This window comes from Ictalurus punctatus, chromosome 12 (assembly GCF_001660625.3).
Source record: "Ictalurus punctatus breed USDA103 chromosome 12, Coco_2.0, whole genome shotgun sequence".
NCBI lineage: Eukaryota > Metazoa > Chordata > Actinopteri > Siluriformes > Ictaluridae > Ictalurus > Ictalurus punctatus.
This window is the reverse complement of record NC_030427.2, coordinates 8605738-8622930: the sequence shown is the minus strand read 5'-3', so window position 1 is coordinate 8622930 and position 17193 is coordinate 8605738. Positions and strand designations below refer to the sequence as shown.

At 40.3% G+C, this 17193-nt stretch overlaps 2 protein-coding genes across 5 annotated transcripts in view; both read left to right on the top strand.

Moving 5' to 3' along the window:
- Positions 1 to 7348, top strand: dnpep (aspartyl aminopeptidase). Of its 2 annotated transcripts, none has more exons than XM_017481494.3 (15): positions 1 to 121; positions 338 to 428; positions 901 to 989; positions 1871 to 1984; positions 2278 to 2403; positions 2496 to 2620; positions 2739 to 2829; positions 4140 to 4247; positions 5144 to 5221; positions 5319 to 5399; positions 5593 to 5753; positions 6015 to 6054; positions 6138 to 6239; positions 6413 to 6580; positions 6986 to 7348. In XM_017481494.3, exons 1-15 carry the CDS (start codon positions 116 to 118, stop codon positions 7034 to 7036), a joined length of 1431 nt encoding a protein of 476 aa, XP_017336983.1. In that variant the 5' UTR covers positions 1 to 115; the 3' UTR covers positions 7037 to 7348. The 2 variants fall into 2 exon arrangements, with proteins under 2 accessions (XP_017336983.1, XP_017336984.1); XM_017481495.3 differs by lacking the exon at positions 1 to 121 and adding an exon at positions 140 to 233.
- Positions 7349 to 9550: 2202 nt separating this feature from the next.
- The window catches only part of ptprnb (protein tyrosine phosphatase receptor type Nb), a 33705-nt gene continuing 26062 nt past the window's right edge, over positions 9551 to 17193 (top strand). Inside the window, exons 1-2 of one of the 3 annotated variants that reach the window (XM_017481490.3) lie at positions 9553 to 10108; positions 16439 to 16489. In XM_017481490.3, the coding sequence (XP_017336979.1) occupies positions 10033 to 10108; positions 16439 to 16489 (127 nt within the window). In that variant the 5' untranslated portion in view covers positions 9553 to 10032. Of the gene's footprint in view, positions 10109 to 16438; positions 16490 to 17193 lie in introns of all 3 variants that reach the window. The other 2 variants (XM_017481492.3, XM_017481491.3) reach the window with 2 other exon arrangements.

Genomic DNA, 17193 nt, shown 5'->3' with positions numbered 1-17193 from the left:
AGAGCGCCAGAGTGCCGCTGAAGCTGTTTTATTTTACGCGCAGATTGAGCCCGGAGTCTTATTACTGATTTATTGCTGTTGTATCAGGTTGGCTGGGAATTTGTGTTGAACCTTTATGCAGGTGAGTTCAGTGTGTAAGACTCTCAGTGCTCCAGCAGAAGATCTTTAACGTTTATCCGGTTTGACCTGTGCGTCAAGTGTGTGCTCGACTTATTCTGGCTTGTCTGTGACTTGTACGTTAATATTCTCTCTCTCTCTCTCTCTCTCTCTCTCTCTCTCTCTCTCTCTCTCTCTCTCTCTCTCTCTCTTTTTAAATCGGCTTTTGTTATTATTTCAGTCTTTCATCATGAAAACTTCAAAGGAAGCTGTTCAGACCGCCGCAAAGGAGTTTCTTAATTTCGTTAATCGTGGAGTTTCACCATATCATGGTAAGGAAAGCAGCATTACATCAAAGAGATCAACGTCTAATCTCTCTAATCTCTATTATAACTAACTGTTTGTGTATTAGTTCAAGATTATATACTTGTATAATTGCAGAGGTTATATTGGACTATATATACTACATGTATATATAGTATAGACTATATATACTATAGCCTCACTATATATATATATATATATATATATATATATATATATATATATATATATATACACACATATACATATAGTGAGGCTGTCTCTCATGTCTGTCTTAGATCATTATCTCATGAGTAATAAACACAAGTTGCTCTTTGCTCTTTTTGCACCTTGTTCTCGAGCGCATCGTTGATGAACGCAGTTAAATGATCAAGTACCGGTACCTGAAGTCTCAATCGTAATGTGTCCCAAGGGCAGCAGTGTGTATTCGATTTAATTCACACTCTTTCCTCTCTCTCTTTTCTTCACTTTGTCTTACAGTGGTTGAAGAGTGCAAGTCTCGCCTTTTAAAAGCTGGCTTTACAGAGCTGAAGGAATCCGAACACTGGGATATCAAACCAGCAAACCTGGTGTGTGTGTGTGTGTGTGTGTGTGTGTGTTTGCATGTGTCTGACTCTGCAAAAGCTATTAAGCTATTAAGCTATTAAGGCAAGCCAGAGGAGATACAGTGGGGAAATAAGTATTGAAGGCGTCAGCATTCATGTGTGACACCTTTGTAAGGAAAAGCCTTTTCATAGATCATCAAGTTACTAAACCCAGCTGATATTACTTTGCACAGATAGGAGGTATAATTACTTACGGATTTCAGCTGGTTCCTTGCCTCGGAGAACTGCTTTTCCTTAGCGTGTTCAGTACTTTTTTCCTGTGTCATTCCTCTTTATTACACGTAACTTCATTTATGGACTTAATTGTTTGGATTTCTTTATATGCGCGGATTTCTTGAGTTAATACCAAAGTCTGGTGAAAATTTCATGCGGATAGCTTCATTGGAAATATATTTACTGGGAAAAAAAACAAAAAAAAAACGTTGATGCGTTCAATACTTTCCCACACTGTATAGTGATAAAGAAATGACACTGAGGGGGGGAAAAAAACTTTGAGGACCAGGGAACACATCGTCATCTGGGTGACAGTGGATAGTAGGATTATAAAGTTGTATACGATAAAGTCAGACCGTACTAAGTGTGTTGAAAGGAGTCCTGGGATGAGCACAACACAGTAGCTATGATTACAGCAGCAGTATCTAGTCGGAGACTTGGAAATATCAGGAAGATGCAGGAGGGTGAGTAGTGTGTCAGGATCAGGCACTGGTATCACATCATACGTTCACCCTTCTAGTAAATCACTTTTCATTTAGCAGAACGTACAAGAAATGCGGAAAAAATGGCCGATATTTAATAAGCGATTTTGTCCTGTCATGGTTTATAGCAACGTCATTCTTGCCTCACAGTACTTTGTGACTCGGAACTACTCCACCATCATTGCCTTTGCTGTGGGAGGCCTGTACAAACCGGGCAACGGCTTCTCCATCATCGGAGCCCACACGGACAGCCCCTGTCTGAGGGTAAGAGTTAACCGATCTTTGAGAAAATTGCCAAATTTGTATTGAGACTCTGAAACTGTGTGCACATGGTTGTTTTATTCGTAGCCACAAAAAAGTGCAGATGAAACAGATTCAAATCTGATCACAGAAAGCAGGCAGGCACGGGTGGACTTGCTCTGGCATCCAGGACAAGCAGATTTCATGTCCGGCATTTTTTTTTCATCGGTGCCAACGGATAAATAGATTAAGCAAGCAGAAAAACATATATTGTAATATATGTGTGTGTGTGTGTGTGTGTGCATCTGTATGTCCAGGTAAAGCCACGCTCCAGGAAGACGAGGTCAGGCTGCCTGCAGGTAGGTGTAGAGTGCTACGGCGGAGGAATCTGGAACACGTGGTTCGACCGGGATTTGACTGTTGCCGGCCGTGTCATGGTCAGGGTACGTCATCTGAATGTATATATACAGATCATATATCTCACCCTGTCTGTGTTAGAAGTACGAGCACTTGATTTTTGTGTTTGTGAGTGTAGAATGGAGATAAGCTGGTGCATCGTCTCGTGCATGTCCAGCGGCCCATCTTGAGGATTCCCCATCTGGCCATTCACTTGCAGAGAGATGTCAATGACTCGTTTGGCCCTAACAAGGAGAACCACCTGTGAGTCTGCAGGATGAGGAGCAGGCTAGAGGGAGGGGAAAGAGTCGAGGAGCAGTACAATACAACACAATGTTGTGTAGTCAGATCATTTTCTTTTTACTTTTGTGTTGTTATTCAGCGTGCCTTTCCTGGCCACTGCCATTCAAGAGGAGCTAGAGACAGGTTCCTCTGCTTCTTCTTCTATTGATGCCTGCAGTGCAGAATCTACAGTAAGACAACAATCTTCCATATTTTTTCTCCTCCCTCTGTGTGTTTGAAAGATCAGCTAGTCTGCCTGCACATTATAATCCTAACTCGCAGATTGTCAGTCCAGCTAAAGTTAAAAGTGCAATAAAAGTACGAAGTACATTCCAGTTAGAAGTGTGGCATGGACCAGAGCAATCTAATTTCCGTACCTTTTTTTTTTTTTTTTGGTCATCAAGCTGTTAAATTTCTTTTTAAAAAAAATTAACAATTCATTCCGCTCTTAAATATTTAACGTATTTAATAATAATAATAATACCCAATCTAAATTTACATCCTTCACTCGTGTAATTTCGTACAGTTTTTTTCCCCATAATGGGTTTACTGTAGTTGGTCTGCACTTAAATGGTCTGCACTTAGTTACTTAATATTTTATATTGGTTACAGAATAGTAATAATAGATGAATAACTGAATAACATTAGAACAGTAGGGTTGCCATTGTCAAGTTTAAGCCAGGTCCAAGACCAATTGGGTCAAGACTTAAGGAGTCTTAAAGAGATTGGTGCCAAGTCAAGATCGAGTCCAAATGAAAGCTAGACCGACTCGAGATTGAGACCGGAACCCATCAAATCCTTTTTTGACGCCAAGCCTTTACTTCAACTAGTCGGCTTCATCTGTGCACCGTGCCAAAGATTAGGTTCTTTTCTAGAAGGAGTTAGTTCTTGTCAAACTTTAGCGAACATATATCCGAGACCAATGTCCAAGTACAAATGGCAATAAGTCTGTGACAATCCAAGTCGTTACAGAAAAGACTTACAACAGAGTCCTACAGCCTTATATGGGTTAATATTACATTTAAATAAAACGCATTTGAATATGAAATAGCCTAGATTGTGCACAGTGCATTGGTTTCTTATAAACCATTAAATATGAATTCTGCATTGCTTTAGTACGCAAAGAAAATCACAGAAAGGAAATACCATTATTTTTATTATCAACTAAGATGATTCATTTTTATTTAGAAATGTACTCTTGACTCCGATGGATCTATATTCTTTCATGACCACGGATCCATGTAAAAATCTTCCATCTTCACTTCTTTATTCTGTTATTATTATTATTATTATTATTATTATTTAAACCTATCGAACACTATCAGACCAAATAGTTTCCTATTTACTGACTATACAGGGTACAGCATAAAAGCATTGTAGAACCTACACAGTGAATCGATTATGAACTATTTCAATAGGAATGGGAATGTGGGAATATTTGCATTGCCATTGATATATTGGTAGACATTTAAAACATTGTGGGATGCCGTGTGTTCCTCAGGCAGAGAAACACCAGCCAGCTCTGGTCCAGCTGCTCTGTGATGAGCTGAAAGTCAAATCTGATGTGCTGCTGGATTTTGAGCTGTGTTTGGCAGACACACAGCCAGCGGTGAGTCCTCTAAGGAGAATCTGTCAGGGCGTTGTGCTTTTCACAGCAAATTAGAGAGCACCGGTGCCACGTTTGAGCCCGCAGCAGCAGCAGCTAAGAGCGGTGAGGATAAAGTCGACTGTGGATAAAAGTTCATTTGTACAACGCTATCTGATCCCGTCTTTTTGCATTTATCAGCGTAATAGATTCACGCCTGTCTTGAATCCATATTTGCTCTAGCTGCTCTGACATGTTACAATACTGAAACTGTGTTTGACTGAGATGTGGTCATTCAGGTTAACATTTATTTTTTCACTTATTGTCAAATTGGCCATGAACAAAAGTACAAACCCATACTGAATACCATGTCTTAACAGTACTGCACTACAAATACATACTTCAGCAGGCTTTCATAGGTATATACGTGGTCCATGAAATTTGCACAGGGATATTGACCTTGCTATAGTGATATAGCGTGGCAGTGATATTGGGATATTATTACGTACCATCTAGCAGTGACGCTGCTCATAATAGTAACCAGCACCATCTTACAGTAAATTGGTGTTGCTATTATAACCATTATGCCTTATAGCATGGGGTCTCACTGTAGAGATAAAACATATAAACACACTCCTGAGTAGCACAACAGAAAAGCGTTCACCTTATCAGGAGATCACAATGATGCCACAGCCATGTGTGACCAGGAGCCAAATTAGCCCTGCTTTCCAGGTAGGACGGATTACACATTCTCTCCGTTCCCTGTCAGTCACAGTGACACTTGTCGAACAACCTTCATATCTAATTGTAAATTCTCCCACTGTACGTACTAATTATCATTGGGGGGGGACTGGAATGTTCCGTACCTAATAAAGAAGGAAACGAAAGAAAAAAGGTTAAATATTTGTTGCACTTTACAGGCACTTGGTGGTGTGTACGAAGAGTTTATTTTCTCTCCTCGTCTGGACAACCTTCACAGTTGCTTTTGTGCTCTGACCGTAAGTTTCAGTATGTTTTTATTACCCCAGTCATGTAACGTACGCACCAGCCTATACATTCTGCTTTCACAAAGTCACGTGTCCTCATCTGTTTCAGGCTCTGATAGACTCTAGTACTTCTGCCTCTCTCTCGGGAGACCCCAATATCCGTATGGTCACGCTGTATGACAATGAAGAGGTGAGCAAAACGTCCAGCTGTATCCATTTTTAAATGTATGCCTCGGTGGTTAATTTGCTAGAAGGAAAAATAACAGGCTTAATGGAAGCTTTGCGCCTCCAACATTCTCTTCAACATTTGATAGTTGTTTTTGTCGTTTTGAGTTAAACATAATAAACATCCCTCAGTCAAATCGTTGACCTTTGTCCTGCAGGTAGGCTCGGAGAGTGCTCAGGGCGCCATGTCAAACCTGACCGAGCTCGTTCTGCGTCGCCTGGCAACCAGCCAAGAAAATCTGACTGCCTTTCAGGAGGCCTTGCCTATGTCCTTCATGATCAGCGCTGATATGGCTCATGCTCTGCACCCAAACTACCAGTCAGTTATTGTGATATTCACTGCATTTTTAAGAATCATTCACTTACACCTGTGTGAACAAATGTCTGAAACCTGTGATACCAGAGATTAAAACACTACAAACATAACAGGTGTCGGACCATGAAAACTAAGAGCCTTAATAAAAGGGTCTTTCGTTTTCAGTGCCTACGGTTATTGTGAAAGGATATTATATTATAGTGAATAGTTTCATGTGATTGAGGAGAGTGATTTGTAATGTCTTCCTTGTTTTCATTGTCAAAGAGATAAGCACGAAGAGAATCACAGACCAGCTTTCCATAAGGTACTATAACCTTTCGTACACACTGTTACACACACTTCTTATCCTGTCTCTCTGGTGCCGAATGACTCTGCGTTCTGGTTTAGGGTCCAGTCATAAAATTTAACAGCAACCAGAGATACGCCACCACTGCCGTAACCGCCTCCATCTTACGAGAGATTGCAGGGAGGATGGCTGTGCCTCTTCAGGTATATCTATGCTCAATAGCGTTGTTCTTTTTATTCTGTGCTTTTGCTCACTCTAAGGCGGGTGTACTAACTGTTCAGGTGACACTTATTCGACTCGTGTCGGGTAAAACCGGCCTAAACGTATTCCCACCACAGGCATTTACTTGTGTGGGCGTGTATGTGTTATTTCCCAGGACGTGATGGTGCGGAACGACAGTCCCTGTGGAACAACAATCGGGCCCATCCTGGCTGCTCGGCTGGGAATTCCCGTGCTTGACATCGGCGCTCCGCAGCTGGCCATGCACTCCATCAGAGAGATGTGCTGCACCTCCGGAGTCCTCCAGACCACAACTCTATTCAAGGTTTTTCCACTTGTCTGAGCTTCTCATCAAATTCTCTTCTAAATGGCCGCTCAATCGGACTGTCTTCTTTAGAATAGCACCTCGTCTCTGGAGTAATTTCTTCAGTTTACCCCGCCTCCTCCATCCTTTATGTTATGTTCTTTCATCACACCCATCTTATTTATGTTTCTATGAGCAGTTTAGTTATTTAAATCAGATTCATAATAATGATGATAATAATAATAATAATGTTGTTAAGTAGAAGAAATATTTAAGCTGTGTTTCCTTTCAGCTTCTCAAAGTAAAGGAAACCAGCTCTTTCATGCATACAAGAGTTAGGTTAATGTCAGCATCTGTTCTGCAGTTTCTGGAGTCTGTGTAAGCATTTACAGCCAACTGATTCTCCTGTTTTTGCTTTATCTGCAGGGCTTCTTCGAGCACTTCCCCTCCGTGAGAAACATGGTTGTGGTGGACTAGAGTGTGCTGCTGTGACACAGCATACATAGACAGATGCATATCCAAAGGAGGAAAATCAGAATAACGAAACCAGATTAATGATGTACTTTTTAAAATTATTAACAGTCTTAAATTTGTTCTACTCCACAGAGGGAAAGCCCAAAGAACATTAGACCCATTATTTCATGTATCCTATATTAACTCCAAACACAGAATGGACTCGAAGGATTTCGACACTGTTTTACTCACTATCTGTGTATCTGTGTGGTTGTCTAAATATTTGGCTGTTTTCCATTTGAAGCAGAATGGACAGTAAAAAATGTCTATTCTTTGTCTTTGCATTAGACAGAATTTTTTTCAGCTGCACTTTTGGGGACTCATAGAGTCCTAGCACACCTGATTGCACACAAATTGATTGATATTGGAAAAAAAAACAAAAAACTATAGGGCAGTGGCTCCTCGAGACTAGAGTTAGATGCGTTAAACAGTCACTCCAGGATTTCCTGATTTTGCGATCACAGAATTGAACAAAAAATCAAGCAAACTCTGCAATTTTTCAAAATGATTCGGTCCAAGACGCGTCATATGATGTCATCACGCAAAGCACTCTTCGAGTCACGCACTTCGAACTTGAGTACAGCTAAAAGGTCTCATTTACCAACAAACATCACTGTGAGAACAATTTCTTACAATTGCGATTTCGCCCATTCAAGTAAAAAAAAAAACTCTGCAAGTTGCATTGCAAATTTGGAAAATACCTGCAGCAAAACAAACATTTTTGGCCGCAACAATCACAAACAAACTGTCAAATCCTGTATGAAATGGTATTGCCTGTTGGTCTCTCCACTTCACGTAGACTACGTTTACATGGACAGCAGTAATGTAGTTATTGACCTTACTCTGAGTAAGATAATAATGTGATTAAGGTGTTTACATGAGTCGCTTTTAGAATACTCCTGTCATGTTCCCGTTTTACATGTTATAGAACATTAACGGCACACGTCATTACGTCACCGCGCCACGCCGTCCGACGTCCCTCCAGAATTTCACGTATCGACATACAGTTCGTCTTCATTGTGGTACCTTATACAGTTTTGGGTGTTTTTATTTAATTTTTTTTATGAACGCTTCAAGTGCAGTTAATTATTTGTCGTGCTGTACGTGCTAACAGACGACTGCTTGAAGCCGTGGGCTGTGTCCTAAACCGCGTACTTACCGTCTATATAGTAGCCGAGATGCATGTATTTTTCCCCACTACAGGACTATAGTAGGCAAGTACACGGTTTGGGATGCAGCCGAACTCTCTTGTTCGCCGTAAAGTGTTGAGCCCTGCCGTGTGTGATCGTGTCCTGTCGCAAAATGCAGTGAAAACTCTCACACGACGTTAATAATGTGATTAAGGTGTTTACATGTCTGTAATGCACGTCCATAATACGACTAAAACAGGAATACTCCACACGTCTTAATTCGATTAGTGCTTACTTCAAGTATGACCTTAATTAGATTAAGGTCATTAAAAATTGCTGTTTACATGCTAGTTTCTTAATCAGAGTATGGTCTTAATCGGGTTAATATCGGATTATTGTTGTCCATGTAAATGCACTGATAGATGCACATTGTAGGTATGCAATCATTGATTGTAGCCCATCTGAAACTAAACCCATCATATGAATGGGACAACCATAGGACTACTGCTGACCAGATATTTAGATAGAGAACCATTTGCTGCACAGCAGTGACGCTGACATGGCAGTGGCCAGTTTGTGTGGGTGTTTTTTTGTTCTGTTTTGTTTTTTTACTGGTTGACCAATCATCTTTTCCATAGTTAAAGCAAAATCTGATTCATAACATCACTACATATTGGCTATTTTATTACTGCGGTTAAATGCTATTAGAATGCACTTCTGTGAACCTCCTGGCAGCTCACCCAAAATAGTTGATTTTGGAACTGAGTGCGCACAGCATGGAAGCTCGTGTCTGCCAACAGAATCGGATTGCTTCACGGGGCTTGGGTTTGTCACACACCACTGTTAAAACACACCAATGTCAGTGCAGTGCAGTATGAAAGAGATAACAACACTTTGACCATAGCATGGTTATCGTTACCAGATGGACTGGTTTGAGTATTTCAGAAACTGCTGATGTCTTGGGATTTTCCACACACAACAGTCTCTAGCCTAAAGTTTACACAGGATGGTGTGTGTGTGGGGGCGGGACGCTTTGTTGATGAGCGAGGTCAGAGGAGAATTGCCAGACTGGTTCAAGCTGACAGGAACTCAAGAGAATGACAGTTACTCAAATACGCACTTTTACAACCATGCTGAGCAGAAAAGCATCTCGGAATGCACAACACACCAAAACCGTGAGGTGGCTTGGCTGCAACAGCAGAAGACCACACTGGGTTCCGCTCCAATCAGCCAAGAACTGGAATCCGATGCTACAGTGGGCGTAGTATAGGCTCACCCAAACTGGACCATTGAAGATCATCAGCTGTCCAGAGTATACATGGAAAGGCGACCTGATAAAACGCCAATATATAACTTGGCAATGGGTTTGCACCCTATCCAGGGTGTCCCCTGGGATACGCTCCAGGCTCCCCGGATCAACATTAAAAATAATTGATGGATCAACAGTAACTACAAGATAAAAGCTGAGTGTAGCACTGCAACAGCACTTGAACCTATAGATGTTTTTCTATATTGGGCAGAAATACTGATGTACGGAAGTCACTTTATACCTGATTTAATTTCCCTACGTAGGCTGAGAGTCATTTTCAAGGCAACTTTCCCGAGGTTTCTTTCCTCCCTCCTCACTCCCTCCCTCCTTTGCGCGCAAACCGCGCTGCTTTCGCGCACTCACTCGCTTTCGGTGCACTTTCATAGAAACACCGTGTGCGTGCGTGCGTGCGTGCGCGTCCTGGACTCTATACCCTACACGTCGGCATCGCTTCTCTCCTTTAGCAGCCTCTAATAACGAGTCGGTATGTCGGCGTGAGTCAAAGAAAGACCGAAGTGAACATGAAGTCCCTGCGCGTCTGGATGCTCCTCGCTGTAATGACCGCATGTCAGCAGCTCACCACTTCTGCCACATACGGTACGTCATTAAACACGCACACTGCTGTAGTGTAGGGGCTGCGGGTTTGCGCTAAACACCAGTGTGCGCCCAAACAGCCCTCTTACATCCATGGAGCTCACACCACGCTTAGGCGAAAGTTAGAGGGAAAAAACCTGATCATGATTAATGATACGATTTGCGTGTTTGGTGATGAGATTTCCTGCATGCATGAGTCTGTATGTCAAGATGCCAAAAACAAACAGTTTCGGGATGTTTCTTCTCTTGCAGCCATTTATTGCATTTCTTCATCGTGACTGCAGCTGTAATGACAGCTTAGAACTTGCACGTTACTGCACTGTCCGTTCTACGTGTATATTTTTAGCCAGATAATAGATTTGACGTCAGAAGGCTATTAAAATAATGCTTGGTGTCGAAATATGTCACCAAGACCAAAATCGATCCACACTGACATAACACCCAAGTAAGAGCTCTGTATTATTATTATTATTATTATTATTATTATTATTATTATTATTATTATTATATCCCTATCTTTTGAGTTTCTATAATGTAAATCTAACGAGAATCCACATCTAAGCAGGACCACTGTGTCATTTCCTGTATGGTCAGGACTTGGCAAAGACTTTGTTGTTGTAAACAACTGTTGCAAGGCAAGCTATTTAGACGGCTTACCCTGCGTTTTCTGTCGGTGCAAAAGAGATGAGTTTCTGTAATAAAGATGGCATCCCTTCTTTCTTCCGCCACAGGCCCTTCTGCATGCACTATGACTCATCCGTGAAGCAAAGCTGATCCAGTCATTGATGTGTTCAGTCTGTCAATGGAGAGTGCATAAATATAAATATAAATATAAATATAAATATAAATGTAAATATAAATAAATCAACGACTGGATCAGCTTTCATATATATATATATATATATATATATATATATATATATATATATATATATATATATATATATATATATATATATATATGTGTGTGTGTGTGTGTGTGTGTGTGTGTGTGTGCGTGTGTGTGTGTGTATATATATTATATATATATATATATATATATACATACGCACTCACACACGCACACACACACATATATATACACACACACACACACACACATATATATACACACACACACACACATATATATATATATATATATATATATATATATATATATATATATATATATATATATATTTAGCATAAATGAGTACACCCCAACAGATGTCTCAGAAAATCATCTGTCTCTCTTTAGAGAGAGAGAGAGAGAGAGATGTCAGTTTTAAGTATAGCTGTAAACGATATGTTATATGGCAAGCTGTTAAGTCAGCAACGCAGATCTACTGTGTTCCGGTCAATAATGTGTTCAGTTTGTCAGCATATAATGCACTTATGAAAAACTCTTCATAAACATTCACATTCACTACAGGCCTGTTGTATATAGTGCGTCAAATCAGTAACCTCGATTGGTTTTAAGAAGAGCTGCACATCTTTGCCCAGTTTTGTTTCAGTCTTAAAGTCTTTGATCCAGATAATTAAAGCCGGGTTTACACTGTGCACTTTTCAGCGTGATTTTGCCATTGCAGAGAAAAATCTCATATTGTAAAATAATTCTTTGGTCGTTGGTCGAGACCTCAGAACGCATGATATGATGTGCTCACTAGCAACTGATTCAGAGCAACAAAGTTCTTCCAGTGTCTGAATTTATTGTATTAAAATCTTTGAGTGTGATTGCTGCTACGATGCTCTGACTGCTGAAAATCCATCAATAGGAGGACGGCATAGGATTACGTCAACTCACAGAACTGTTGCAAATACTGTAATGGCTATAGATGAAACATGCTAAAGGAAAAACATTCTTACTGCCTCAGGCTCACAGGAATGTTTCTTTGAATGCATCCCCATTTTCTGCATGAGCTTGGATTTAAACGTAAAGTGATTGTGGTCATTTTCTTTAAAAATCCGACTAGGAGAAACATTATCACACTGTAGTCTGTAATAGAATTCAGACAAGATTTCATCACATCATCTCATCTCACTTAAAAAAAAGTGTGACAAGTAATAATCTTAAAAGACTGCTGAAATCGCATGGAATAACCCCGGGTAAAGGCATTCAGTAGTATCTGATTTTGAAGACTGAGCTTGAACAAATTATTTGGAGATGTTTTTAGTTTGTAGAAAATCTGGGCAGACATATGGACTTGAATCATGTCACTGGTATTTGGGTTTTGTCATGTGTTTTTGTGTCAGAATTAGGCATCTAAACAAGGATGCGGCAAGTGGGGGTGCTGAGGGTGCTGCAGCACCACAGACTTTCAGGATCCCTGTAGCTGCAATTCCAGCTGCAACTGTTAACATAATATTAGATCTGTAACACAATTCACATGTATGCTGCTTAAAATTCCAGTATCCCCAGTTTAAGTGTAACCCCCCTCCCTCACCCCGCAGTTCCCATGTCTCTGGATCTAAATACAGTTTGCGTCAGCTCAGTTCACCTTGCCAATGCATGGCCATGCAGCTGTGTACAAATTTATTTCAGCACCATGGATAGTGACTGCAATCCTATTGGTCCCACATACAAAGGACAGGCCTATAAGATCTCTGTGTGTGTGTGTGTTTTGTGTAAATCCCTTGTTTAACACGCCTTGTACTCCCAAAGCATATGTTAGACCAGTCAGCTATTCACAGTATTTGTTTGTGATATTCTGAGAGGGAGAGACCCTCAGATTCTGGCATGTGTATGTGCTCTACATCTGCAATCTGGCCTCTTCTGTTGGCTGACTCACCTCCAATGAGTTGTCTCACATCGCACCATCAGTGTGGGAATGTCGGTTTACATGTCTGTTCAGAACAAAACGGAAATGCTGAAAAAAAAATAATAAGTCTGTTTGTATCTGAAGACCGGACATGTTTGCTGCGTTGCCCATTACTGGATGTGTACTTGTACAAAGAAGCAAGAGAGATTAAGTGCCTTTGTGTACATTTGTTTATCCATCTGTCTGGGTCGTTTGAATGACTAGTGTAAGCTTAGGAGACAAAGGTGATGGTGCCTTTAGAGGTGTAGTTAATTACATTTAAGAGTTGTTTCTTTTGCTGAGTGCTCACCTCATTACAGCTCCATTGTACAGAACACAAACATTATCTATTATACTCTCAAGCATACAGATGGGAGACAAAGTAATGGGGAAATGGAGGCTCTGTTATGCTGTGGGGCCATTTTAGGTTCACTGGTCTCCTTAGACCAGGGATTTCAAACTCATTTTAGGTAACAGATACATTACACTCAGTCCATTGTGAAGTGACTGGACAAAAATCAGTCTGACGAATAACAAATCAACGTCCGCTCTTAAATTTTGTGTTCATTTATTGCCAGTTATCTGAAGGTTACATAGACAGATTGGATATACATATACAGTATCAACTACAATTGATAAACTGCGATTCATTAACAGAAGAACATTTTTTTATTTAAAAAATTTGGAAAGAGACATGGTTAAAGAATGGTACCTTAGATATAAAACACTGCATATGTTATGTGCATATGTGCACAGTGTTATTCTGAATGACCTCCTTCATCTTATGAGGAAACATTTAGAGTGATAGGAGTCTATTCCAGGATGACCTACTCCATCCATGAGGCCACGGGGACTCACAGAATTGTTTGATGAGTATGTAAATTATATGCTATGGCCTTCACGGTCACCAGATCTCAACCCAGTAGGAGACCAATCAGAGTTTTTGGAGTGCACTCTACACAACCATTATCAGAAAAACAACTGGGGGAATATTTTTGAAGAACAGTGTTCATCCCTCCAGTGCAGTTCCAGAGAATTCAGAGAATCTGTGCAATAAGATACATTTAACAATATGCAACTATAAGAATCTGGCCCACCATATACAGTGCCCTCCACTAACATTGGCACCCTTGGGAAATATGAGCAAAGAAGGCTGTGAAAATTTGTCTTTATTGTTTAACATTGCGATCTCACTAAAATACTCTGCCCTCATGGATATCAAACAATTGCAAACACGACACAGGTTTATATATATATATATATATATATAAATTTTTTTAAAAATCTTTGTTAAATATAGGTGTGCATGAATTATTGGCACCCCTATGAATTCATATGAGAAAATATTTTTGAAGTATATTCCCATTGTTATTTTATATTTTTAGTACACCTGAGTGACTAGGAACAGGAAATTGTTCAACCATGACTTCCTGTTTCACAGGGGTATAAATATGAGGTAATATAGACCAAATTCCTTTAGTCGTTCATGACAATGGATTAGACCAAGGAATATAGCTGTGATGTGAGGCGAAAGGTTGTTGAGCTTCACAAAATGGCAAGTGGCCATAAGAAAATAGCACGAGCATTGAAAATGCCCATTTCCACCATCAGGGCAATAATGAACAAGTTCAAGTCAACTGGAAATGTTATGAATCAAGCTGGAATTGGACGTGTGTCTATATCGTCTCAACGCACTGTGAAGAGGATGGTTCGAGTGGCCAAAAAACCTCAGAGGATCACAGCTGGAGAATTGCAGAAGTTAATTGCGTCTTCGAGTCAGAAAGTCTCTAAAACTACAATCCGAAGTCACCGACATCACCACAAGTTGTTTGGAAGGGTTTCAAGAAAAAAGCCTCTGCTCTCATCCAAAAACAATCTCAGGCATCTTTAATTTGCCAGACATGACTGGAACTTCAAATGGGATCGGGTTCTATGGTCAGATTAAACCAAAATAGAGCTTTTTGGCAATAAGCACCAGAGGTGGTTTTGGAGCACACAGAGAGGTAGCCATATGGAAAAGTCCCTCATGCCCACGGTTAAATATGGTGGTGGCTCTTTAGCTCTTTATGTTTCAGGGCTGTTTTTCCTTCTACCAGGACATTTTGTTAGGACACATGTCATCATGGACTCTATCAAATATCAACAGATATTAAATGAAAACCTGACTGCCTCTGCCAGAAAGATTCAAATGGGCCGTGGTTGGATCTTCACCGGTACAATGATCCAAAACATACATCACAATCAACACAGAAATGGTTTACTGACCACAAAATCAAGATCCTGCCATGACCATCCCAGTCCCCTGACCTGAACCCCATAGAAAACCTGTGGGGTGAACTGAAGAGGAGAGTCCACCAGCATGGACCTCGAAATGTGAAGGATCTGGAGAGATTCTGTATGGAGGAACGCTCTCAGATCCCTCGCCATATATTCTCCAACCTCATCAGGCGTTATAGGAGAAGACTCAGAGCTGTTATCTTGGCAAAGGGAGGTAACAAAGGTGGGTTTTTTTTGTTTTTTTTATAAACTTGTGGGTTTTATTTTTTTTGCAATTGTTTGATATCCATAAGAGCAGAGTATTTTGGTGAATTTGTTTAACAAAAGATCAAAAGATTAAACAAAGACAATTTCTCACAGCCTTCTTTGCTCATATTTACCAAGGGTGCCAATATTAGTGGAGGGAACTGTATTGTATTGTGTCTCCTCCTCTGCTCACCTTTTTCCTGCCTATCTTTCTTTCTCTTATTTTCTATCCCTCCTTGTCTTTCTCATTTTTTTTTTGTATCTCTCTCTTTCACACATACTCCCTCTCTAAGCCCCAGAAGAGTAGAGATGAAGTAGAGAGGAGGTGCCCACTGCAGGCTCTAAAAACAGAACACAGAGGAAAATGTCAGGGAACTCCCACTCCATAACGGAGTTTAGTACTTAGAATTAATTATGCATAGAATGTGTGCACAAAATCTCTATATTTTATCCCAGCCTAAACAGCTATGAATATGGGGAAATGAACAGGATGTCCGTGTCTCTGTTTGTTTAAGATTTTGACCTCACAATTCATATTATAGTAACAAGGTCTGGTGATGTTTGTTCTTTCCAGGATGGTGACCGTGCACTTTGTAAGCACTGTTTGTCTGTTACTATGGTACCACAGTGCCTGATAAGCCTGCCAATGGCAAATCAGTTTAGGCTGCGGAGGTTAAGGGTTAAGTTACTGGAAATTCACCATTAATATGGACAGGTGGTCAGTCACTTGTTGAATGAGATTCTCTGCATTGTGGCAGGCAGCAGAAAGGCTTAAAGGTCACTTTTGCTTATCAAATAGGAGACACACACACACACACACACACACACACACACATACGTGATTGCTTTTTGAAACCCCAATATGTTGTCTCCAGAGCCAATTATTAGTCTACCTTCTCACTATCAGTTACTTAGAGTCTTCTGTCATCTGGTGTCTATTGTCATTCTGTTTGTTCTTTCTCATGCATAATCTACCTGTTTTTTCTTCACTCGCACTCACTTCTCACCCCCCCCCCCCCCCCCCTCTCAGGTTGTTTGTTTGATGGGGGGCTTTGCTCCAGTGGGCAGATCTGTTGGGATGGTGAGTATTCAAGCAGACATCTTTTCCCTGTTCCCATTCTGAACACATCTTTTAAACTGATCACCTGTTAAAGTCGAGTTTTTCCGAATTCAAAAGACACTGTTAAGCATCCAAAAAGGAATTTCTAATAATCGCATGCATGTAGAACTGCCAATGCTTTTATTTAACACTGTGTTTGTCATGGTTCACATGGTTCTCATCTAGGAGTCTCGAATACATTTCTCATCTCTTTCCTTTTCATTTTTCTGAATTTGTTTTTGTTCTTTGGACTAATTGACCGGAAGCTCGCGCAAACTGAGAAATCTTTCCATGTCCGGATAATATTTTTATACTCCATTCTTTCAATTTATGTGCATATGTTCTTTGGGAAAAGCCCCTCTATGTGTGTAAAATACTTACACAGAAGCAACAAATTACCCCATAAACACTGCGTTTTATAATCACCTGGTTGTACCCAGTGATGAGGACCTTACAGCGTTTCTATGGCAACTTTGACATCACTGAGGCAAACATAACATCCTTCTTACAAGGTTCTGTGTAAGGGAGAGATGAGAGACGGAAGGAGGGAAAATGAGTCATAGTGAAATTTCCTCAGTTACTTAAGTTGAAGAATAATATATAACTCCACGCATCCTGTGTATTAAAACCGTGCAAAATGAATGTGTTCTTAGTATACGTCTTAGTATGTGTATCTGGTTTCATTT

Bases quoted from the DNA above. Each gene is read 5' to 3' on its own strand.
- dnpep (XM_017481494.3), top strand. The intron at 429-900 runs GTAAGGAAAGCA...TTTGTCTTACAG, and splicing joins TGGAGTTTCACCATATCATG to TGGTTGAAGAGTGCAAGTCT. The intron at 1,985-2,277 runs GTAAGAGTTAAC...CTGTATGTCCAG, and splicing joins CGGACAGCCCCTGTCTGAGG to GTAAAGCCACGCTCCAGGAA.